This window comes from Petromyzon marinus, chromosome 22, assembly GCF_048934315.1.
Source record: "Petromyzon marinus isolate PM22_M1 ecotype Great Lakes invasive population chromosome 22, UKy_Petmar_22M1.pri1.0, whole genome shotgun sequence".
Classification (NCBI taxonomy): Eukaryota; Metazoa; Chordata; class Hyperoartia; order Petromyzontiformes; family Petromyzontidae; genus Petromyzon; species Petromyzon marinus.
Genome location: NC_133688.1, coordinates 12,933,792 through 12,960,000, shown reverse-complemented (window position 1 = coordinate 12,960,000; position 26,209 = coordinate 12,933,792). Strand labels below are relative to the sequence as shown.

At 42.8% G+C, this 26,209-nt stretch overlaps 1 protein-coding gene across 2 annotated transcripts in view; it reads left to right on the top strand.

The window, feature by feature from the left end:
• The window catches only part of COL24A1 (collagen type XXIV alpha 1 chain), a 150,340-nt gene that overhangs the window by 73,645 nt on the left and 50,486 nt on the right, over positions 1-26,209 (top strand). For both annotated transcript variants that reach the window (XM_032959009.2, XM_032959010.2), the window contains exons 13-27: positions 3,694-3,747; positions 6,539-6,583; positions 9,347-9,400; positions 9,958-10,002; positions 12,145-12,198; positions 15,759-15,812; positions 16,116-16,169; positions 17,364-17,417; positions 18,217-18,270; positions 19,903-19,947; positions 20,744-20,797; positions 21,743-21,787; positions 22,474-22,527; positions 23,244-23,297; positions 25,892-25,945. In XM_032959009.2, the coding sequence (XP_032814900.2) occupies positions 3,694-3,747; positions 6,539-6,583; positions 9,347-9,400; positions 9,958-10,002; positions 12,145-12,198; positions 15,759-15,812; positions 16,116-16,169; positions 17,364-17,417; positions 18,217-18,270; positions 19,903-19,947; positions 20,744-20,797; positions 21,743-21,787; positions 22,474-22,527; positions 23,244-23,297; positions 25,892-25,945 (774 nt within the window). The remainder of the gene's footprint in view (positions 1-3,693; positions 3,748-6,538; positions 6,584-9,346; positions 9,401-9,957; positions 10,003-12,144; positions 12,199-15,758; positions 15,813-16,115; positions 16,170-17,363; positions 17,418-18,216; positions 18,271-19,902; positions 19,948-20,743; positions 20,798-21,742; positions 21,788-22,473; positions 22,528-23,243; positions 23,298-25,891; positions 25,946-26,209) is intronic.

The window sequence follows — 26,209 nt, the reverse complement described above, 5'->3', positions numbered from 1 at the left end:
GAGCCATAGGCGTGGGAACATAAAAGTACAGAACAATGGGTTTTGCTGCACTCCACTGCTACCCACCACATTTCCCCATAGCCTATATCAATCTGCTGTACATAGTGGGTAAGTATCTAAGCACTCTCCAGGCCCAACAATTTTTAGCCTCTGAGATATGATGAGATCAGGTATATTCTGGGTGATTTCGATTTTATTTTCAGCACAGAGGCATCTAGTCATCATCATCATAATCATCATCGTAAGCTCTCTCATTAAAGTAGGTTTAATGGCATTGACAGAGCCAATGACAAAGAGTAGCGACGAGAACCCCGCCGGGTCTGCTGCTCGCGAAGAGTCAGAAATGCGTCTCTGTGTAGCACCGCTCTGCGCAGAGCGGGTTGCTGTGTTCCTACGTGGGTGGCATGGGTGGACATCGCAGAGAGAAGTAGCACCACGTGTGCGTCTCAAGCTTTTTGAGGGTCCACGTTTCGCGAAGCCATTCTAACCGTAACGTCAGAATCAGATTCTTTATTTATACTGGGGGAATCCGATGAGCTATAAAGCTCTTTTTCACAGATGTCCAGTAGGAGCGGATCAGAAAGTTACAACAGCAAACGAAACAAAAGCATGATAGGAGTGCAAAGTTTAGGAAAGGTAAGAAGATCACTAAAAATGATAAAACTAAACTTTTGTATTGCAACAGGTAAAGGCCACTGAGCTATTAGCTTTTTTTTCATAAGCGACCTGGTCACAAATGATAGCTCAATAAGGTATCTTATCACGTTGAAATGTATAGCAGCCAAAGCCTTTACTCGATTTTATTAACAAGTATTTTATTTGTATGTTAAGGCTCACTTTGAAATCTAAACATATGATTTTAATCATTCTAAAAATCTGCACGAAATATTGTACACAGCATTGTGTTTTAATGTGTCGATCCTCATAGTTTTTCGTGGTTGTTCTAATTATCATTATTGCAATGCGTTATATTTTGCTTGACGTTGTTTTCGTGCAACAAGAAAATAAATACAAACAAGTGGTCTTTCCAAAAATAGCGTTTTGTACGTCAGCGTGTTCACTTGACACCAGTGTACGCCCGCGTCAGCTGCAATTTGTAAAAATATCGATCGCGAGTGGCCAGCAAAGCAGGTTTAAATTGGGTTCCTTGACATCTGTTGAGCCGAGCCTCCATTTGGAGACGGGGCTATTTTGTGCCCACTGCGTGCCCACGTTTCTCGCCAATGTAAATAGCGCCGACACATTTTAAAATTGCACACTCAAAAGTTCAACACTCGCGTTGTATACCTTAAAAAAAAGCTAAAATATTCACTGAAGTTTAACGTGTACTTATGCCCTGATAGGAATACTTTGTACGGAAAGAAAATGTGTGCCGCCTGTAGATAAAAAAAATTGTGTACATAGGTGCATTCTCATCGATGTACTGCTGCCTTAACGACCATCACATGAACAATAAAGTGTCTCACAGCCTCTGACATACATCTTCCGTAGACGCACCGTGCATTAACAGCTACTGCACCTAAGGATTTTACTTCTCTACGCGGCCAATATTTTACATCTTGCTTTAGGTAAGGTAGCCTGAGTTTAACTCCAATTCAACAGGAAAGCAATCGTGATTCAGCTGAAATGAACAATGATATTTGAGTCACAGTATTAGACATCTAATGATACATTTATTCATCATTGAAAAATCGATTCTTACTCTCACAATATATGCAATTAATATTACATGTAAAAATAATAAGAATATGATGTACCCTATAGATATGTAAAAATACAATTGTTTCCTTTCATATATGCCACGTGCAATAGGTTCATCTAAACCTTTCAGCCACTAGAGACACCCCGTTAACCACAATAGAAAAAAAAAACATCGATCCTAATAATTGAATTGCAAAACCCGAATCGTTACCATTCATCGAATTGTGCGGGTGCGAATTGTTACATGCCTACAAAATAAACTGTCCCAATAAGATGATATGTACAAACAAGAGATCATAATAAATCAGTCTGGTGCGAGTGGAAATGGTAAAGGTGAGTGTACCGTACTGTACTTGTTTTTAAAGTGGAACAATATCTGAGAGGTATGTACGTATGTTGAACTTCTTTCGCACCGTACGTAGCCAACTGTACTAATCAGAGGTGCGGCGGAAGGACAACACACTAAATACAAAAAGTAGTTAGAAAGAAATGGGTTTTCGATCAATATTTAAAAGTTCATAGCTCCAGTGGCTTCCGAAACGGTATACACATTCACGGAGGCGCATGCTTGGAGTTTCACTGAATGACAGAATGATAAATACGTTGATTAGGAAATCATACACAAGTTAGAGACATTAGGGAGTCCTTCATCCAGCAGTGAATAAGTCATGACTGGTTTACAAAAAAAATATGAATCCATTGTTGGTGGTTAATATAAAATAAGCCACACAAAATGCCCTTCAGAAATTCCTCAACAGCGTGGAGTGATGGATGACCCAGCAAGTCACGTGGCGTGCTTTTGGAGTTTCCGCTTACACAGGGCTTCGTCTGACAGATGTGTGCACACACCTAGGGTGGCTTTTACAGCCCATCTACAGCTCCACCAATTGCTGCCCCCCACCTCCCCGCCCACCTCTCGACGCCTCCCGTGCCACCCCAACCTTCTTGCTCAAGAAAATGTCTGTGGCCCTATTGGCTTTCCAAAAAGCAGCGATTGTGATTCGTCAACCAAGCAAACGGTGCCACACGCCACGCTGACGCTCAGTGCATGGGAGCGATCGGGAAGTGTGACTTGTACAGCACACATGGGTGCTGTGTTTTGCCTCCTGTTGATTAACGCCCCGCCATGATAGAATTGGGCTAGGGGGAAACGGAAGGCAGTTTTATGTGGCATGTGGTCGTCAAAACTTTGCTTTGTTTCACGTCCGCCATCAGTCTCTCGTGTCCATAAAAACACACGTAAGTGAACGGCTGGGTCCGATGGTTCTCACCGACTTGGAGGATGGGCGAGTGGAGATTTGTGATCGTGTCACCCAGGCACTGCCGTACAGAAAGTAGTTTGGTAATACATGTGACTGAGTTTTAATGTCTTTATTTTGTGTGCTCGGACCTTTCTCCAGCCACTTCGTCCACCATTCACGAATGCCCAATAATAATTGGCCAAATATTGTCAAGCAGGACCCTCTTGAAAATGATTCTTGAGAGTCAGTGAGGTTTTCTTTGGTAAATAAGTAGTGATATGGTAATTTTAGAATACATTTTACCTTCAGAGCTTCATTCAATGAAGTATTTGCAACAAAAGCATTTTTGACAGTCAGTTTCATCTATATGGCCATCCACTATTGCAAACGTATTCATTAGTATTCTGTGCTGAAAATTATCGCACAAACCCTCACTCTCTCCTGGTGTCTTCTAATATCCCTGAAGTTGTTTTCTTTCTCAAATGATCATGCATGTGCTGTGTGTTTTTTTTAAGAAGCACCCTGTAATGTTGGTCATCTGCCAAGACAACAAAGATATAATCTCATTTAAGTCACTGTTATATTTGCAGCTGAGAAATGTTTTATTGGCACTATCTACATAAAGACGTTTGATCTGGCCTTCAATAGCATCGGCTGTGGTTTTTTTTGTTCACACTGAATTATTTTTCATTTCAATTTTTTGTTTAAAAATGTTTTGTCTGTTGGCATCGCCACCTTTGTCTTCCAACAGGGCTTTCCTGGGGATTATGGGGAAAGAGGCCCGCCTGGTCCAGATGGAAAACCTGTAAGTCTCTCTCTCGGAATTAACGTCCACACTTACATGCACTGAGGGTGCACAGTGATTTTGGAAGGGAGAAGTGTCTGCCCACCCCACCCAGAATTTCTGTGCCAGATTAATTAACCTCCCATTTGGCTGTTTAATAATACCTCTGCAGGAAATCCCAGGCTCATAAGTGGGGATTTTAACGGGAACATTCTCTGTACATTTTTATACATGTTTCTACACATTCTCTTTGTCCAGAGAATTTAGTGTTGTTTAATAAGCAATGGTTTATAAAACGCATATCTGCCATTATTACGTTCACTCTTTGACACACTTCTAAGCAAAATAGTGCAATGGTGATGTCTCTTAAATTCACCTTTTAATAGAAAATGATTCATTTACTAAACTGCGGTGAAGTTTAGTGGATCGCACCCTGCCCTATAAACGTGATGACCTAAAATAATTTCCCGGCCACGGCTAACATCAGTGGTGAGTGATATCTTAACCGGACTTTGCCCCCCACCACTCGCTTCGCCAACGCACACTGATGGACATGTTGTTGTGACACTTTCATCCAGCAGTGGATTTGCAAAAGGATATATATTATTTTTTGCCATTTAATATTATGTACTGCATCTTCAATCCAAGTTCACCCAAAGAAACTGTGACAATGATTTTTAACGACAGCCAGAATATTGGCGAGATGTAACTACCTCGCCTGGTATACGAGAGATCATGGGTTCGATTCCTGCTGTATATTTGGAGTTTACATGTTCTCCCCGTGATCGCGTGGATTTTTCTCCAGGTCCTCTGGTTTGTCTCGCTACATTTCTAAACATGCGTTTAGAGTATTTGGCTGCTTTGAATTTCCACATGATAAGCCACTTCGTTGAGCTCTCATTGTGGCCAGGTCGCTTATGAAAAAGAGCTATACAGCTCGTTTTATAGTTTCAAGTTTAAATAATTTTTACATGATTTTAATCCTTTCTAGGTCATAGCCACTGCAAGTATGGAAATGCTAATATCGTATTCCGCATACAAAATTATGCATTTACAAACACGTTGCCCTTTCCGTTTGTCGGATATTTTATTTATGCTTGTGCACATATGCATCGTTTTTCCACTTGGACAATCGTGTGCGAGAGAACAGCTGGGAGCAAGTGGAAACACGAGTGTATCATATTCACCCTTCACAATTGTGCAAGCGCTCAAATGTGGAAAAAAAAAGTGTGCCTCATGCCAATTAAGGGATTTACTTGTGGAAAATATAATCTAATGAGCATCAATAATGCACCCCAATTGTTTGCGCTTCACAAAAAAAACCCCATGAATTAGTGCTTTCTCCTCTTCTCAATGAGTGCCCTATCGCCCACACATCCTCCACTCGTGCGTGACCTTCTTTTCCTATCTTGCCATGTTATGCACACCAGGGCCGCATGAGGAAACTGTGCTGCTCTAGATTAATCACCCTCCCCTGGGAGTTGCTGCTAGTTTTATACTACACGGCCATCAGAACGGGACATTTCCCTGTGGAGCCTGTGTATTGAACTTATTCGTGTTGTCCGTTCCACTTGTCAGTAAATCGGTGAACTCCTTTGCGAAATTGGGTACCAGATGCATGCGAATTTTTTGTCGTTGCAAACAATACGCAGAAACGTGCAACATAAAAGAGCACACAGTCTTTGTGCATACGCTAAAACCATGAGCATTTATAGAAGAAGTGCATTGTGGTTCTCGTGTCTGAGGTCATCATCCTTAGACACGTGACCAAATGTCACCGACTAACAGAAGCAGTGATGCAGTGATAACTGCAGTCATTTAGAATCTCAGCGTGGCTTTCTCACTCCAGCGCTGTCCTCCAGACAGTCTCGTCCCCTTCACCTGATGAAGGCCGCTTGTGTTGTGGCCGAAACATCGTGAGAATATTATTGTGTTATTTTATTTTATCAATTTATTATTTTATTCTCATTCTACGTGACTTTACCGAAAGAACCAAAGAAGATGAATCCTTGCAGTCACGAAAGCTTTAAATCGAAATTTAATGCTGCCTTTGTTTATTTATAGGGTTATAACTCCTCTGTGTATGAAGATTTGAGAATGTGCCATCTTCCATGGGCCACTCATAAAATAACTGTAATCATTGCAACGCTAAATTAACTCCAATATATTAATGTATTACAAAACAAAAATTTCGGCAATATTTGTACTGACAAAGTATCATTCAGTTTCCTGCATTCCTAGGATTAAGTTATTCGAAAAAATAATGTAATGACAGGAGGTACAAGTTATAGATCAAATTGAGTTACATTTGGTTTCAAAAGTTCACAGGGGCCCAGTCATTCCCACATACAGCAGCCCAGTCCACCGCCCCCCCCCCCCAATTATCTACTTTGTTTCAGTGAATCAGTTGAAACGACATCATTGCTCGCCGTCGAGCACAAAAATAACAACGCTGAAACTTCAAAATACATCCTCGCATTGTTGAACACAATTCCGTGGACGCCTTCACCATGCCACCCTACATCACATCTAACATCGCCCACGCAGAGTGGTACAGCAGGCATGACTGGCATCCACGCGGGGCTTCCAACGTGGGGCGCGTTGAGAGCAACACAATGGCACGATTTCGCACACAGACCTTCTGGCTAACCGCTCCAGCGATTGACTGTGAGGTGGTAAACATCTACGTTTCGAGATGTTTTCTATTTTGTTTCATTACTCAGTCGTCTTACCCTGACGGCGATGGCAAGTAAACACATTGCGGTATTTCACCTATTCGCGTGGGCGTGTGTGTGTGTGTCATTTTTTGCAGGGTGAAGTTGGAATAGAAGGCCCAAAGGGAGTCCTTGGATTGACCGTAAGTACAAAATGGAGACCACACGTGACGACACTCATAGGCTGGGGCAGTCTCATTGTTTGACACGCTTGACATGGAGACGGCTAGCCACAGCATTTTCCACAATTTTGTTTCATTTTTTTAGTTGTGTATTCTTTTCCAGGAGAGGCAGTCATCTATCTCTGTCTGCAAATGTTATTGAGGCCTACATTCCTTCAACCTGAATCCATCCTTTTCTTCTCTCTGCATTTCTACCAACTTCCCGCAGAGCATTTGCACTTCTCTCCACCATCCCTAAGTATCTGAACGTCTGTGAAAAAGAGCTTCATATCTCATCGGATTCCTCCAGTCAAAGTAAAGTTTCGGATTCGGATTTTTCTGTCCGAGGAGGGAATCACATTTGTTACTTGGTCCCAAAATGTTGGCCTAACTTCTTCTCTAATTTAAATCTGAACAACCTCCCGACCTTCATATCTTAAAGTTTCTGACCCATAAACTTATCGAACATAAATGTTACTGTGATATATAACTCGAGTGTAGAGACCACATAACATGTTTGCTCTTGTGGTCTTGTTATGTTAATACATTTTTTACTTCACATGTTGTAAATGCCCATCCTTATCTTGCCCAGACTGCTAATAACTGTAAAGTATGTAACAATGTATGGGAGTCATGTATTCATAGTGCATCTTATGCCTCTGATAGATACATCATATTGTGCATGTATGAATATCTTATTTGGGATTTATGTAAATTATATGCAAATGTTATGCTGCTATCGTATTTAGGCTGAGGAAGAACAGGAAAGAGAGACAACGCCAATGAGACAATAGAGCAGGACCAAAAAATAATTGATTTTGAATCAAATTGCAGCACCAAAAAGTCAAAGTAGTCACTGGAAGGAGAGTGATGGCGCACATCACACTCAACGATGAATAGCTCACCCGAAGAATCCCTGCCACTTTCCGCATTGTGCCAAAATAATGCATCCTTGAGTCTCAATATCCATGGCATGCTGCACATTGTTGAACGTTGTTTTTGCCGTTTGAAAAACATCATAAGTCCTTTGGCTTTGATTTTTTAAGCAAAGAGAGATGCATGCTGAGGATTATGTTGACAGACGGAAGAGGATTACATGGTTCAGGAAACAAACCCAAATCAGAGATGTCACATTGAATGCGGAGGAAATTTAGTTGGCTGGACAGAACACAATGCTGAAGGCGGCGATGGCTTACGGATGACAATGGTGATGGAATAGCAGCCAAAAGATACAACAAAGACAAAGATCCCCCATATAGCCTTAACATACTGTTGGGGCAAATGCTGACAGCGAGCGCCTATGAAGGTCGGCCCACCACACGATGGGGTGGGTAGCCAACACCACCACGGCCGCCTTTGTCTCCATAACGGCGCTGTTAACACATTGCACTGAGTACTCATTTGAATCTGAGGTCCAGAACTGGTTCAGCTAGTCGTCACTGGTGTTGGCCGTGAGCGGGAATCGAACTCAGATCGCCGGATTCATAGCGCAGCTCGCTAACCGTTGCACTACCGCTACCCTACGAGAAGCAACACACCCAAGTGGATAGCCGCCATGAAGATGAAACAACGAGATAGGCTATCTTATAAGATTGATTATGACGTGTAGAACCATGAGGAATGGTGACAGCATGCGGATGCCTTCATCCACCAATGGATATTGGCTTATGATACTTATGAATAGTTAATTTTGAGATAAAGGCATTAAACAGTGCTTTGCAGATTTCCAAAATATTTCTCCAACATTTTTTTACGAAACAAAGTGCAGCCTGCAAAGGCGACTGGTCATGTATCAACACAGTGCGAAATTTACAAATGTGAACTGAATCACTTCACATTCCCACCTCCTGCCCACCCAATCCTATGGAATGCTGGTGAAGCAAACGCAGAGATGTTTTAGAAACTGTATTTTTTTGTAGTAAGTCATCTTTTCCCCCCGATCCGTTGTGGGAAATCATCTTTTCTCCTCCATCCTTGCTGGTAATGTCATTAAGAGGCAAGGCACCAATCACGTCAGCTGTATCAGAAGCCACACAAGCAGCTGACGACAGAGACCCATTTCCTCATTCCCCTTCTCTCTCAGCAATCGTCCGTCCACAGCCTTTACATTCATATGTTTTTTTGTTTTCACAAACCGTGATGACGTGCCACCCTACCCAGAGCAGCTGTAGGGCCTCCGTTTCACTGCATGAGCAATAGCTATTTGTCTCGGGTCGCCACTGCATGGTGATGGCATCGTAAAACGTGTCTCAGGTTGACATCTCTGAAATTCGAATTTATCTCGAGGTCCCCTCAATGTTTTGCGTTGCGATTTTACAACACGTCTACACGTAGCGTTTCTTGACCGTTTGAATACTATTTAATGGTCCGAAGCTTTTTATCTTGGTCTGGTCACATGTGCTGGAGCACGCCTATATTGCGGTGCTTTGGAGGCAGTGGTTGGTGCGCTTAGATTTGTGACACTCCCAAACCCAATGGGCAGCGTGCTGGCCAGCAGATGGCAGTACCGCAAAGGGGTTAAATGAACCCGACTGTGTAGACGTTTGTGTGTTATTCTCCTCGCCTGTACAGGTTTTCCCCAGGCGCTTTGGTTTTCTCCAATGTGCAAAATACTCTTCGGAAAAATGAATTTGCCCAACTTAGAAGTGCAGCAAGCTCCTTAAATACAGCCCTGAGACTCCGCAGGGCTTTCCTGGGCATATAAATGACATTATTGAATGTATTTTTTTTTCTTTTGTGTTTAAGGGCGATCCAGGACCTCAAGGGAACATTGGACCACCTGGTTTTGTGGGCCCCAAGGTAGAGGCAGAAATGTCTTAACCCCCACACGTATCTCCTTCAATAGTCGTTTACCCCACTGACCATGATTTAGATGTACCCATGTAAACCAATTCTTTCATTGCATTCAATGCACACGCATTTGTATTGTTATATAATTAAAAGGGTTGTGGGTAAACAAACGATGATGTTGCACCTGCATAATCTGTTAGGTCACTTACGTAGTGATGCAGAATGTTGAATTACATCTGCCTGAAGGCTGAATATTGATTTAGCCTTGGTGTTGATGGCCCCATATTCCTTCAATAAAACAATTTGTCAGGATTGTTTTGTGCTTTTTGGCTGATCCTAACCATTTTGAGCCAGTGTGGTTTTAAACAAGCATTAAACGTTGGGGTAAAGAGGGATTGAAAGTTGAGTTCAGGAATGCGTGGATGAGTTGATGGCACTTAGAGCTTACACATTTTTTTAAGCCGAAAAAACATTCGCAATTGTAAGATAATATTACAGATGATATTACAGATTTACAGATTTCTTTTAACGGTTGTGCTAAACAGGCTATGATTGATCTCTCGCAGGGGTTCATGGGAAGCCTCGGAGAGCCGGGAGTGAAAGGTGATAAGGTGATCTGACAATTCCTTTAACATACCACGTTTTGTCTAAACGGTCTTGCGTTGAGATGAGGCCGGTTGTTTGCATTTTGCGAATGCTCAGAAAAAGGATTATTTAATTTAAGAAAATACTGTACAGGATAGAACAGGGAATGATAATTTCACCATAACTTTAACACTGAAGATCTGTATAAGACTAGCTCATTCTCAGGATTCATAATGAAGTCTTGGGTGATTGTTTTTCTCACCTGTTAGTAGTAAGAGTAACGTTAGATACAACTTATCCCAAATTACATTTCAGGAAAATATATGTTTGCACATTAATATCGGAGCTTATTCACGTGCAATTTGTGCTCTCTTGACATCTGCAAGAATCTGGAGAGTGTAAATGTTTAGCAGGGCGATTTACAAGACCCCGAGTTTGGAGATTCTAAGAGGCCAATCACAAGTTTACTGCAAATGTGTTCTGGGAATATTATCCAGCGAGGCATTTATCTCTCGTGTTGGGATGTCTTGCATGTGTCATACACAGGGCACGACAACCCATTAGGCAGTGCATAAGAGGTTCTTAGTTGGACCATCCATACACCTGTGCCTGCCTATATAAAACACTTGCATAATTTCTGCCTTAGCTTCTATTAAATTAAATAGAAAGAATTCCCAAATAGGTTTTGCTGTGTAAGCAGCAACTCGTCAGAAGGTTTCAACTTCCAGGAGTGTCGTCTGTAATGGGCAATTGCATGCGGGGAAGCATTCTAACAATACAAAGACCACAATATGCAACCTTTCTTGCCAGTATCAGAGGATGAGAATAGTTTTGGTGTTTGAACATCTTACCTGTTTTATTGCCAGAAATGGTAAAACCTATTCTTAATACAAAGGCCTTATTTAATGTATTTTCTTGTGTAGCACATTGCAAAAAAATGTCTGGAAAAGACCAAGAGGAAGCTGAATCATTAACAGAGAACCCAAGATGATAGATTTGAAGCGGAGGCGATATTGTGGCCAATTTTCACACTGCAGTTGACCGAATTCCCCAGTACGGGGCACTACCAAATAATTAACCAATTGGCACCTCGGAGCGTGTCCCCTACCTCCGAGCACAAAGTCAACAAACAGAGTTTGCATTCATGTTCTGGTCACTAACGTGGACGCCACTCAAAATCCGGCTTCAGAACCTGTGTGGGCACAAGCAAGTTGCCAGGCTGACACGGCAGTGACTCAGAGTGCAGATTATCGCACGGTTTTGTCCGGCCCAAATAAACCTGTGAGCATTCGCATGTATACGTACAGCCCTTTGTCAACCCACTGCTGGATGAGGGCCTCTTTGTGGGGCGTGGCGGCTAATTGATCTTACTTTACCATGGTGGTCGCTGCGGGTTGGTGAAGGTGGGGAGCATAGAGGCATGTGAGTATAGTACAATAATATATTTTGCTGCATTGCTTTCTGCTGACCACTATGTAACCCCACAGCTGCCTTTAGCATGGTGCTTGTACGGTCACCCGTACAAGCACCATGCAGGCTCAACCCTGCATAGCCCCCAAGATCGGAGATCAAGCACAGTCCGGTTCATTTAGTCCATGGGCCAGAGCAGAAATTTGTACCACTGAAGATCGCAAAACGTCAGTAGTCCCGATTCATTTATACAGCTAGTAAGAGTGGATCATTTGAAAGCGCCACACATTTCACATGGTTATCACATCATGTTCTGCTATTGGTTACATAAAGAAAGTGGATCCACTCTCGTAATGCCACCACAGGTGGTCCTGACATGTCACATATCTGTTCTTGGATCATGGACTCATTTCATCATAGGCCTCTCCTGGGTACCCAGACAAAATAATCAAGTCCAGAAAATGTGGCTCTTGGGTTGCTTGGGCTCTTTATTGGTTGTTTGGACAATTGGTAGTTATAATGGCCGCATTGTTGCTTAGCAGCAAACATTTTAATTTTTTTCCTTTCATTGAAAGGTAATTTGCTTGTTTGTTTTTGAGGCCACAGAGCGAGACTGAATTGTCAAGCTGCAGCAAAGCTTGTTTCACCTGCGACGGTCTCAGCTGTGATGCAGCTCCGCTTGCTTTGGCCTGTTTTGGGGATGTCTCCCAAAGTACCGCGACGTGATGTGTGCCCCACGCGTGTGGTGTGAACCGCAGGGTGATGAGGGAGCAGCCGGAATTGCAGGCGAGATAGGCTTCCCCGGAGACAAGGTGAGTCAACGTTACTGGGTAACAACATACACATAAAAGCGGACATCCGTTCTGTCTCCACCTACGAATAAAATATTTCTTTATAATTGATTTATTGGCTTTGGAGATCAATATTATCAAGCAGAATTTATTTAAGCAAACTCCAAACCGGTTTCGACCTTCTGGGTTTCCTCAGCAGTGCCAGGCTTCTTAAGCAATTGGTGCTGGGTTGCCAAACGCTATTGGCAAGCACTCCGGCTAAATGACTGTGCCTTGTTCAATGCAAAAGCGATAATGTATACAAACTCATATTACGGTGTTGTGGAGCATTACTGGTAACATTCATTTAAAGGCAGACCTCCATTCTGTGTCTCCACAAACAAATATAAATGTATTCAGTCATTGGCATGAACATAACTGGAGCAGCTCATTATTCCAGAGCTTTGTTCTACATGAACTATGCAACTTAAGGGTTTTACGTTTTATGGGGGGTTTTATTGGCTTTTTCCTACCCTAGAAGCAGCAATGCAAGTTTTAAACGATGCACTTTCACATAATAAACATTATTATTATTGCTGTCTTGAAATGGCTGTGAAAGAATGTATATTTTAGAGGCGTAATACGACAACAAAAAGACACGTGGGCTGGAGGTCATTATTTTTAGGAGGGTAAAAGTGGCATAGATGAAAGAAGCATGCTAAATCAATCACTTTTCCTGTCCCATAATGGCATATGCTGTACATTAGCCGATTCATCCTGGAGACTCCCGATAGCTCTGTAAACTGTCCATGATGAACGTAAACAGTTGCAGTGTATAATCGTGCTGAGTTTTAAAACGATGATAACAGTAATAATACATGAAGGGCATAATTTGAACTGTTGACAAAATGCATTGGGTGTTGAATTGCCCTTTCCCCGAGGATTTACGCCCATTGTTCTGCTACTCGCTCTGCTCAAAGCAGGAGCCTCCTCCTGATTGGGCGCTTTCTTTTCTCGTCGCCAGAGCCTTTTTTTGCGTCACGTTGTGCTGCAAAGCAAAATATCAGCTAGTGACAGTTGTGAACAGCCAGGAATGATTGAAATCTGAAGGTGTGCCAGAAAATGCCTTTTGATGCATAACCTAAACAAATAGACTATTATGGGCTGAGGAATCGGAGACCTCGCTGTTTAGACTTGTCAACTTGGAATGTTAAAATGCTCCAAAAATGCTAATGTGGCTAAACGAGAGTAGTCATCATTATATAGTCGTTAGCACGTTTATGGTTCATGTACAGTTCCGCTAGCACCTTGTGTTAATAGGGCATGGTGGTTGATGTCTATGGCTTAGATTATTCAAGATTATTTGAGTGAGACAGGGCAGAATACTTGGAAGAGGCAGCACAGAAAATAGGTTGCGTACCACTGAGTGTGGGGTTTTGAACAGAATTCTGTTTTATATGTATGTTTGCTCCAGGCTGTCTGCCTTCCTGCTACACGCAAATTCATACTAAGTGGACTGTTGCCCAAACATCCTTATTATCGTGGGATCTTCCTGAAAAACGAGTCTTGAGACTTGGTGAGGATTTCCTGGATACATAGAGAACTGTGTTATCGTACCATTAAAAAAAATATGTCAGCCCTTTGTCAATCCACTGCTGGATTTAAATTTTTGTTACTATTCGTCTCCATGCGAAGCCACTGCGATTAGTGACAAGGATGGGATACCTAGTAACTGCTACAGATGTTAGCAATGGCCAAGAATCGAACTCAGGTTTATGGGCTCACAGTGCAGTACTACAATCACTACATTGCCACTCTACCCCACTGTATCGTTATCATGTTATGTTATATTCTTTTAAAAAGTTTTGCTGGCTGGCTGGCTGGCACGCAGGCGTGCAAGTGCGCTGTAGTAACATTGCCGCGCACATTTGCTTGATGATGTCACCCACATCCCACGACTTTGAGCTGGGTTCGTGCGTCACTCTGACATCTCTCCCTCTCCCCCACCCACCCTCCATCCCAGCTGCGTATCTCGTGCAAATGCGTGGGCCAGTGCTAGTTACGATTAATAATTATCATAATAATTATAATTATTATTAAAAATAACAATAATTGACAGCCCTTTGTCAATTAATTGCTAGATGAATGCCTACCCAATGGGAGTTGTTTAACTAAACTAAACCAAGCAGGGTAGTGTGGGTTTGTGAAAGGGGCTGCGGTGGGCACGGATAATTCAGATATCCTTCACCTTTGGCCTTAGCTTTGGCAGGGAATTGTACTTAGGTCGCCGGGGTCACAGTGTGGTGCATTAACCACTGTGCCCCCATTTGACCGACTGCCCATTTGTCTTCCTTTGGCATACATTTGTGGGCATTGTGCAGGGAAGAAATCCCAAGCAAGTATAAACCTCGGCTTGCCAGAGTGGCTTTAAGAGCCCTTCTGTCACCAGGCAGAAAGCGTCTGATGAATTACAAAGCCGCTTGACAATAAATCCTCGCCCATTGCTTTATTGTGACGTGAAGTGTTTGGACTGTGACGTGCAGGCTCAGCCAGCAATGAGCCGCCTCCGTTAACAGATAACCTTAGGTCCCTCCCTCCCAACACAGGCTGTTGGGGTAGTGCGAATACTTTTTTAAAATAGAACCCATTCAGCATGGCTAGCTCATTCCAGCGAGGATTAATTTACCGGATCTGCAGAGAATCACATGTTAACCTCAAATGCCTTGTCAAATTCAGCTCATTGTTCCAACCCTCATAGGCAAGCCAATAAACAGATATCGTTTTATACTGTAAATATCTCTATATAAGTCAATTACTACGTGCGGTATTAGCAATGATAATGTAGATTGGAATAATAGCTGATATATTACATTGTATCCATATTAGAGTTTTTGGGGGGTTTTGATCGCGTAAATATAAATGTGCCATTTCACCACCATTCGACACAGCCAATTAGTAAGGTTTGTCACGTAAACAAAACATGCCAATTCGTTATTAGTTCATCACACTGGTGTGTTGGAGAGTAAACTCACAACATTTACAATTCAAGTACCGTTTTGTCAGGTGGTAGCGGGTTTAACGACGCATTTATATTTACGTGGTCTAACCCAAAACAAATATGAATCCCTGCAGTCACGAAAGCTTTAAATCAAAATTCAAAACAAATCTGTTATAATATTGGTTGAGAAAGCCTACGTGTTAAATGTTTATGACTGCAATCCTCATGCCAAATTAGTTTACTGCTGTTATGTTCAGCCTTTCCACGTCATACTTGCAGAAATTAACCAAGGCACTGCATTGGTTGACACACTTGTTCCTTCCTGTAGCTGATATAGATAGATTGAGAGGTAGGATTAGGATTAATTGGGCTGAGCCAAAGTAATACAGCTGTGGATTAATATCATGTTATACTACGTTCCCTTATGCTTCATCATTGAGCATCCAAGGATATTGTATTTATATATTCCTGTTGTGGTATATCATACAAAAACATGTCTTGCTTTCATCTCATTCGCTCGAGTGTGTCATGCCAGAAGTGCTCTCCAAGTGTTCACTGAAACAACTGCGAACAAATGATTCTGAAATTACGTTGACTTTCCTAGGGCAACCTAGGCTTTCCTGGTCTCCCTGGGCCTATTGGAAATCCTGGAATAGCAGTAAGTCGACTACCTTGTTATTTCATCGAACACCAAGTTATTTTTCAGTGCCACATTTTGAACATCGCTTGAGGTTAAATGTAAAGCGACAAACACCACCCAGTGAACTTCCGTTTTTATACTTTGTCGAATACTTTTCGTTCTTCATTTTTTTCCAGTGTGCCTACATCTGTTCATTATGGACACTTGCATTACCCATGATTATTTATTATCTAAATATCTCTCTTCATTTAAAATCTGGGTAGAAACAGAGAGAAATGACCTGTTATGTAAACAACTGAACGATTATAATCTTTGCTTCAGGGAAAAACCGGGGAATCGGGACCGCCTGGCCCCCCGGGGTCTTCTGGACCAGAGGTTTGTAAGCAGTACTAACACTGAATTTAAACAACAGATTTTTAAAATGCAATTGTAGAAAGTCAATGAAACAATATAAATATTGGAAATTTGGCGATTACATTTTGAACACAATCAAATCAATTACGATTGTGTTAACAGCATCATGTCATGAGAATCTTGGAGCAAGCGGTGCACTATGTGGCCTCATTCCACATTAATCGAAACGCCGTCTCTACATAAGGGGCACACTTGTTTATGCTCTGCGTGGAGGGGTTTGTTTGCACGTCGGTCATAAAACTAATTTTCATGCGATAGATTTTCGTTTTAGTCATTTGTGACCGGGCTGAGACCCTCAATTTACTAATCTGTTTGAGAATGCAGTTTAATCACACTTGGCCAAGATCTAAATCATGATCTCAAAAGTGCCATCTCAGCACTGTCCCCTGAGCCATGTTACCACCACCCTTACATGATTTAAAAGTGGTTATCATACTTGTAATATATTCTTTCTATTCCATAGTTTGAATGGTTTTAGATTAAAATGTAAGTGTACTAATATTTTTCGTTTAACAACAAGTTATTAAGTGGTATATTGACACTACTCTGATTTAATAACATTGAAACATCTACACATTTGTTATAGATTTGAAGCTTTCGTTACTGCAAGGATTCATACTCTTTGGTTTTTTCGGTAAAGTCACGTAGGTAAAATGAAACAATTAAATTAAATCACGACGTTTCGGAGGCAACACAAGCTTCCATCTTCAAGTGGAAACCGTCACAGCAAAATTTCACTTGCTACAACAATTTTGCTTTGACGGTTTTCACCTGAAGACGGAAGCTTGTGTTGCCTCCGAAACGTCGCGATTTAATTTAGTTGTTTTCATTTTACCTACGTGACTTTACCGAAAAAACCAAAGAGTATACATTTGCTACAGTTTCTGTAAACTGTAATATACATTAATAGCAGTGTTACATTTATTGTTTGGATTTGTCGGTTGAAGTCATGCAGCAGATTTACTGCAAGCGTTCGCTCTACGGCAATTGGCCTTTTGTCATCGTTCATAGCAACGTAGGTCATTAAACACCAATGTCCAGGGCTGAATATATGTCACAGGATTTGTACGATCCGAATTTGTTTCGTAGAAACACAATGTGAATTTAGGATAGGTGTGCTTCTCTCTAAAATAGAATGCGTTTGTGCTTTCACAGGGCTTTCCTGGTGCCATTGGATCACCAGGTATTAATGGACTTGATGGGCCAAAGGTAAAATTATTATTATTATTCCACGCTATATATTTACACTTGCATTTACACTAAAATATTTGTATCTGACGCTTGATCAGGTCGCTTGTAATGTGGTGGGTACTTCCGGAAACCTTTTCCAAGACGTGTTGGCCAGCATGGAAGAGTAGACCCAATACCCTTTCGTGGTGCTCTCTGGAGCTCCCTCTAGGGAGCGGTCGTTCCACCAGCAGCGACACGAGCAAGACATTTCAGGGCTGCACCATTACATGTTGCTGTCTATATTTAACCACGTTGCTCACTCCCTTGCTTTCCATCAGCCAACAGTGACCCAATGAATTTCACTGACTGCTCAACCGCGGCTTCACAAGGGTATTTTTTTTTTTCCTCAGCGCAATGCTGAAAGAGCCAACAAAAGCCTTCATCGCTGAAGCGGCGTTTCAGTTTAGAAAAAAAAAAATTTGTTCACAATTCCGTGTTTCTGTAGCCTTTTTAATATACGGACGTCAAATAGAGCCTCACGTTGACTTCACGCTCGCGCCCGTTTTAATTTGCCGGGCGTGCTGAGAGACGGCGGCATGATGAGCGCCCCAATGTTTTTTGGTTGACCGCTCAAAGCCAACTACTGTGCTAGGTGTTGTGCAACCTTAAATGATGAATAGTGTACTGCTGTTAACTTCGAGCAGTGTTTTACCGATGGTGATGAATAGTCCTTACTGTAACGAGCCGTCTATGTCAACAAGGGGATGTGGGCGACTGTGTTTATCCAACACTAACATTGGAATTTAAATTTTTTTGTTTGTTTTTTTCCTGCAAACAGGGCAAGCCAGGATCCCGGGGCCCACCAGGACCAACGGGCCAGAAGGGACTTGACGTTAGTACCAGTCCATGTTTGAATGCTCTCTGGAAAGACACGAGGAAACACACACACACGCACACAAAATACAATCCTATGTGTAGACATCTGGACTTTTGAGCCGAGCCACCATTAGCGAACACCTATGAAGTCCGGCATGGTGCTCAAGAGGGGGTAAGTGGTCAACACTCCACCTGGCCGTTTTTGTATCTCAGCTTAGTTGACCTAGGGTAGGCCCGGGACAGTTAAGATATTCGCCAATTGGTGTTAGCCTTGAGCGGATATTGAACTCGAGTCGCCGGGTTTGTTGGGCAGTGTGCTAACCACCACATTCACACTCCACACGTAAACTTCAACACAAACGCTATCCTAATCAAGCACCATGAACTGGAGCCTGTTGCATATTTAGCTGTAGAATTAACACTCAAAGGCATATCGAGTAAAAATTCAGCTATCCTATCGAGCAATTTCACTCCTTGAGAATCAACATGGTTTTGCCACTAATATTATGCCCTTTTAAATTTTGTTTTAGTTAACTGTTGTCATCAGCTATTGAACATCAATATCAATCGGCCACTTCAATGGATTCCTATGTTGGTATTTGATACACTATCCAAATGCAACACTGTGACAGACAGCCATTTCCATCTTAGTCCACCAAACTTTTCACGTAGGGCAGGCTCTGCCAACTTTATTTTCCAATAAAGGGTCATTGTCAGGCAAAAACATTATATAGGCGGCGGCACCATAACATATAATTGAAGTGCTGTTTGGTGAATCTGAAACCGCCTGGCTTTGGATCCTCGGCCCTAAAGTATTTACAAACGTGCACAGGCATGTCAGGACTGCAGACGCACACGTGCTCATGTTCAGCTTCATTTATGTTGGAACCTTTCCAAGCCAACAACCTTTAAATGCCGGACGGTATTCCAAAACATTTAAATATTCCAAAATGAACAGAAAAAGCTCGTGTTATTTTAAGTGTCCTCTGCTACAAAGCTGGGTTCAGGCATGCTTGTGTGTGTACATGCGTGTGTGTGTGGGGAGCAACCCGAGTTCGATTCCCACTCACCGCCAACACCAGTGACGATTTTCTTAACCGGTCCTGGGTGCCTCCCCTAGTTCGACTCAGCCTCAGATGACTACCTCGTGCAGTGTATAAACATTGCCACTAGAGAGACAAAGACGGCCGGGCGTGTTGTTGGCCATCCACCCCCTTGTGTGCTGTGCTGGCCTTCATAGGTCCTCACTAACAGCACTTGCCCCAACAGTATGTTAGAGGCTATACGAGGAATCTTTGTGTGTGTGTGTGCGCGTGTGGGAGCGGTAGTGTAGCGGTTAGCGCGCTGCGCTATGAACTTGGCGACCCGGGTTAGATTCCTGCTCACGACCAACACCACTGACGATTATCTGCACTGGTCCTGGGCCTCCCCTAGATCGACTCAGCCTCAAATGAATACCTGGTGCGGTGTGTAAACATCGCCACTGGGGAGACAAAGGCGGTCGGGCGTGGTGCTGGCCACCCACCCCCTCGTGTACCGTTCCGGCCTTCATAGCTGCTCACTAACAGCACTTGCCCCTACAATCTGTTAAGGCTATACGGGGGATCTTTGTCTTTGTGTGTGTGTGTGCATCTCATCTCTTTTGCAGGGAGAAGAGGGACCTTTGGGGCCACCAGGAATTCCAGGTCCACCAGTAGGTCCACAATACATATCTTCCCGGTCCCTATACTGGACTAAACTCACGATTCAGCCTTTGTTCCTACTGACTGTATCTGTATATACTTAGACAACATAAAAGTGCCACTTATATCAAATAAAAGTAATTATTTGTTGATACTGCTGCATTGGCAGTGGTGCACAAGTACAGATTCCAATAAAGATCAACAAATTCGTCAATAACACTGCCATAAAATATATAATAGGTGACGTTTCAGGCAATGGCCCTTCGTCACTGGACATAGGCCAGCAGAGTTAGAGGTAGAGATATCACCTTACTTGTTTGGCCTCCATATGTGCTGTGAAGAAGGGCCATTGTGTGAAATGTGGCTTCTGAGATTTGGAAGCCACTGGATCTATGCACTTTTAAATCTCGATTGAAAACTCGTTTTTTTAGAAGAAAATTTTTTGTGTTTAGTTTGTTGCCCTTTCCTCTTCACATCCGATTAGTACGGTTGGCTGTGTACAGTGCGAAAGAAGTTCAGCATACATACATACATACAAACTTCACCTATTAGGTATATATTTTAAGGTGGTATTATTGGTTAATGTGTCGAGTTTTTTATTTATTTAAAAAAATGGTTTTGCAGTCATTTGCACTTGAGGCCAGATGGGGGAGTCTGGAACAGATGTCCGTCACACCGCGGCTAAAGGGGGCATGAAAAAGACATTGACCTTCCGTTAAATATAACGCGCGTTTCATTCGGCCAGTTCGCTTTGGCTGCAGTGGAATTCCGGAACTAACATTGACCGTAACCCTTGTAATTTTGCAGGGAAATCCCGGAAGCCAAGGCTTTCCTGGGAAGCCCGGACCAGATGGACTCAAGGTAGAGCTCATGACCTTTTCCCCTTCTGAATACTGGCGAATGTTGCAGGTCAAGAGACACCTGGACCAAAGGGCAAGCATCTCTGTTTTTGACTGTTTGACCTTGGCTCTTCAGCAGGTTTTCGGAAATTGAAATCCATTGGTCACATTTTGGCGATCCTTTTTTAATTGTTAAATATTGAGATAACAATAATACTCTATATATACACATATATTATAAAATAAATAAAACTGCTGAAAATCTGACCTTGACCTGCAGATTCAGGGTTAAAATTCAGTGGTGTATTGTTTACAGTAGAGCGCAGAAAATGCTGCCAAGATGACCATGCTTAACAACTGCTGCTCCAAGCCAAAGCAAACTAAAGTAAAATTATTAGCATTATTTAAGAATAGATTTTACCCATGGTTTTTTTTGTTTGCATGTTCACCACAAGTATCTGTGGTTAATGCAGACATGATCCCTTGCAAAAGGTTTCAGTTTGGTGTTTTAACATCTTAACACAAACTGTTTTATTGCCAGAAAGGGTAAAACCTATTCTTATATTTTGATACTGGCAAGGGAGGTCCAATGATATTACCATTATATATTTACACTTTTTTTAATCACTCCTTGAAAATAATTACAAACATCAACAATGCATCGAGCTTGGAAGAAATTAGCATATGCCTCCTCATTCTTCCTTGATGTGAGTGCCCATTGTTTTTTTTGTTCTGTGTATTGAAACTTGGTTGTGTTGAGAGGGTCTACGAACTACGCTGCATTTAGTGCCGTCGAGATTCTTGCAGCCGGCCTCTACGATCGCGGAATTCCCTGCCTCGGTCCACGAAGGAACCTCGCGTCCTGTTGCATTTTTTAAATCGCGTCTTAAAACTCACCTGTTTTTTTTTACCATCATTTAACGATGCTTACTCGTGTGCACGCATTTGTTTTGATGTGTGTACGCAGGGTGAGACTGGTGACCCCGGAATGCCCGGCAAAATTGGAGATACTGTGAGTAACGCACATCCGTGTCGATATCAGCCACCACAGCTGGCAGTCATCTTCATTCTTTGAATTTATTAATTCATTAATGCTGACTTTATCACATTTTCAGTTCAATTTTATTCATTTGTGATATCAGCATCGGGTCATAAGACGACGTATCTGTGTGGAACTCTTCCAGAGATATGGCCTGTGGAGCCAGATATGACAAATAGCTACTTTTGAGATGACCATTTTATCTACACCCTGGGGCGCACTTGCATAAAACTCTTCGTCGAATGGCAGTGAAACGGATATATATTTTTTTATTTTCAGGGCCAGAGTTTCGCCGTTTTAAATGACAAGGCAACATTTTTTGTTGTAGTCGTTCGGAAGTGGCTGAAACCATCAACAACTCACTACATATGAGAACCCAATTTAATCGATGGTGGCTGTAACTCAAATTCAAAGCCGGGATCTCAGTTAACCTGCTCTTCTTTCGGTCGACTTAGCCAAATAAGCCACAAAAATTTCACCTGGATTGTGGGAGATGGTGGCAGCCTGTGGAGGCCTTCATCCTGCAGTGGATTGAACATGGCCGATCACGATTATGATAATAATACGATGTTCCCACCGGCTTCCTGTGTGGTCTGCTTGCTTAAACAGCCACTCACCCACGACACTTGCCCAAGCTAAACATTGCAACTTTGTGACAGGGACTCATCGGATTGACTGGCCCGATTGGAGAAATGGGAAAAGCTGGAGATAAAGTGAGTCTATCTTATTGTCTCTGTTTTGTTAGGAAATTCATTTTGCACCATCACCTTAGTCCCTGCATGTTGGCACCTCCATATTCTTGTTCAAAGTTTAGTCGACTATATGCTGTGATCGTGCAATCCATCATTATCCTCATGGCTGTGCGCTAGGATTGCCATCTGTGCCATCGTTTGATGTATCTGTCCTGGGAAATGTATGCATTTTCCCTGTTTTTGTCAGTTGCATTATAACACACCGCTCAGGACAATTCACTTAAAAAGTCGTTCTCTCCTCTTCCGGTACCGTGAGATATTCATCTTCCCATGATATGTCCTGGTTTTGTAAACTCAGAGGTAGCAGTCCGACTGTGTGCACGAATCTCACCTTCACCCGGTTGTGCTGGTGTAGTGAGAAGTGAGTCGAAGACCGCTGAGGCATTCGTGTGTCTCTCTTCAGATGAACACATAGGCTTTCACGACCAATATTATTCGTAATAAAGGTTTTTTTTTTCCTTTCAGATAACGTAAATATAAATGTGTCGTTAACCCACCACCACATGACACAGCCAATTAGTAAGGTTTGTCACGTAAACAAAACGTGCCAGTTAGTTACTACTTCAGCACACCGGTGTGTTGGAGGGTAAACCCGCAACATTTACAATTTGAGTACAACGTTTCGCTGGCGATTACAACCAGCTTCATCCGGCGACTTGTCTCCTTTGCGCGTGCAGGGGGAACGAGGGGGAGTGGGTCTCCCTGGGCCCCCTGGAGAGAAAGGAGCCATGGTAAGCAGTAAGTTTGGCACATCTCTGGTTTGGTAGGTGAAAAACAGTCACATTATCACGAAGCCACGGGCGGCTCACCATACACAGACCTCCATGTTGCTCGTTTCACTGTAAACATTATCACTGCGCGTGGAGCAGAGGAATGCACTTAAGATGCATGCATTGTTGAATATAACGTTTTGTAATTGTGTTTGCCGTGCCAGTGTTGCTCTAAAACGAGATAAGTTCACAATAATTGGAGCATTAAAGGTATCAGCAAATGTTATTTTCAACTGTGTTGCTGTTTTTAACAATTATGTAACATTTGTGCTCCCCTTATTTTGTGAAGTGGTAAGATATTTCCATGACACATCCCAATTTTAGTATTGCATTGGGTTGTTTGTCATGCGTAAATTAACAAATGCTGTAGCTTTGCCGAACGTCCCTTATATTATTTCACGTTACCATAAAGCTCCCAAAAGAATGGTGAAATATTCTTGTGTTTATTTTTTTGTCAAAAGGTTCCACATTTCATGAAATATACCTCAGCATCACACGCAGCCATAAACGGTCTTGTGCTGGATACAGCTCCCTTTCATTTAAACCCTATTCCAGTGTCCTGATGTCACGCCCCAGGGATCTCAGCAATGTACACCGAGGAGCAGACTCTCAATCGGGCAGGCAGTTTACAAGAGCATTCCACATGCACAAGTGCCAAGAGGTCAACGAACCCCACGTCCAACCTAGGCGCACTCCCTGACCATGAATTGTGCGGGCTGACATTCTGGAGTTGGTATTTCCACCGATCTTCATCAGGTCTCTTGTTTTGGGTACCTGCTAATCCCAGTCATTGCACGCCAGTGTACCAAGTTAGTGAGCAGCATTGGCTGCTGTGACAGCATACACGCATTCTAAAAAGAAACAGTTGAGGCATATCACCTGAAATGCTTCAGGTGGTTTAGAAATGACTAAAAATGTGGGTATTCATCTTTAAAAATGTTTTATTGAAACTGACTCGGAATGGAGGCAGTTGCCATTCGGACTGCTTGACAAATTTTTTTTAAGTCTGGTTGGATGTTTTAGTTGTCTCTCAACTGCCTGAATGTTTGTTGTAGCGTGGCTACAATACTAGATTTTGTATCCGTTCTAGACTTAATTAACAAAATAGAGCGATGAGCGGAACCGGTGGTGGAGAGATAAGAGGGAGTCGTGCAGTCTCGGTAATTTGGTGCGTACGATGAGCTGGAAAAAAGACTGCTGTGTATCTGCTGCTCTCATGTAAACACCCACTACAGGCAGAAAGCCAACGCACGCTTGCAGTCAGAGCATTCTGTCAATTTAATGTAAACTATGGTCTGTGTAAAGGAGGCTTTGGAGCCAGTTACATGGCAGAACTTCTTCACACCTCGCTGATGTGTAGATGACAGAAGGTTAGAGCTGCAGCAATCGACTCTTAATTTAATTGGTTAATCTATCGATTATTTATTTGGATAGAATAGATAAATGAGTGCACGAGACTCTAAACGTGTTTTAATGGCATTGGGCGTGAGGTGAAGATGAGTGTGGAGGATGACGACGTCATCATCGTCATCACTTGTCATCTCGCTGGGAGTGTGTGAGTCGTCCTGCGTGTTGGAGGCCAGATCCTTGGCATCAACCGGGGTGCCACAGTGGCGAGATGTTAACTCCCTCGCCTGGTATACAGGATGTTGTAGGTTCGATCTCGACCCTGACGCCCGTATATTTGGAGTTTGTGTGTTCTCCCTGTGGTTGCGTGGATTTTCCTCCAGGTCCTCCGGTATTTCCCTCCAAATTTAGAAACATGCATTTAGATAATTTGCCTGCTATAAATGTCCACATGATAAGCCACTTTGTTGAGCTATCATTTGTGGCCAGGTCGCTTCTGAAAAAGTGCTCTATAACTCAGTGGACCTTTCCTGGTAAAATCAAAGTAGTTTAGTTTCATAGTTATTAAAACAGGTGCCAGTTAATTGCTTACTAAAAGAACCCCCAATATGCTGAATTATATGAATAATAAATGTATTTGATTCATAATTTCAGCACTTGAAAGAGTTCTGATGAAATTCTGACTGCCGTACCACATGGCTACGTATTTGATAAGTTCATGCAATCCACATTGCCCATATTATTAGATAATGGTTGGACTGCACACCACTTCCAGTCTGCTCCATTAGCTGCCTTTGAAGCAATGGCCCAAGATGTTCACAAACAACTGCAGAGAGTTTTTTTTCATCGTAGTAAAGGACAGACAGAATTGGCTTTGATGTAACTCAGCACTGTATTTGGAAACTGTTGCCGGTTTATATGACGCGCAAATTGTATCCATTAATATATTTTAAGGTAATGTTAAAACAAGTTTTTGCTCTCCATTGACCTTTTTGTTGTTGTTGCATCATTTCCTCGGCGTTGACGACCACTTCCAGCGGTGTGTGCGGCGTCCACCTGCATGTGCCGTGCCTGCGAAGAGACTCGGGACTCGTTTGATACAAAGTGGGTGGTGGTGGGGGCGGTGGTGGTGGCTCGCAATAATCAAGCATCACCTCACCGCTGTTGTTGTTGCTGCTGCTGCTGCTGTTGTTGGTATTTTTATGCAGGGCTATCCCGGACCTCCAGGAGAGCAGGGACCAGTGGGGCCCGAAGGTCCACCGGTGAGTGATACACGGTGGGGGCCTGGCGGGGGAGATGCAAAATTCGAGGCCAGTCCTACCGTGCCCCTTCCCCATTCTTCCTTAACAAGAGCCTTTTTGGCCGTGCCAGCTAACTCGCCGCACACACAATAAGGCACTGTTCGTGAAACGAGGAGGTGGGAGGAAGTAAGACCTCAAGAGAGGGGGGTGGGGAAGGTGTGGGGGTGGGGGGGGGGTGGATAAAACGGGGGGGGGGGGGGGTGAGGATGGAATTGTTGGGAGGGC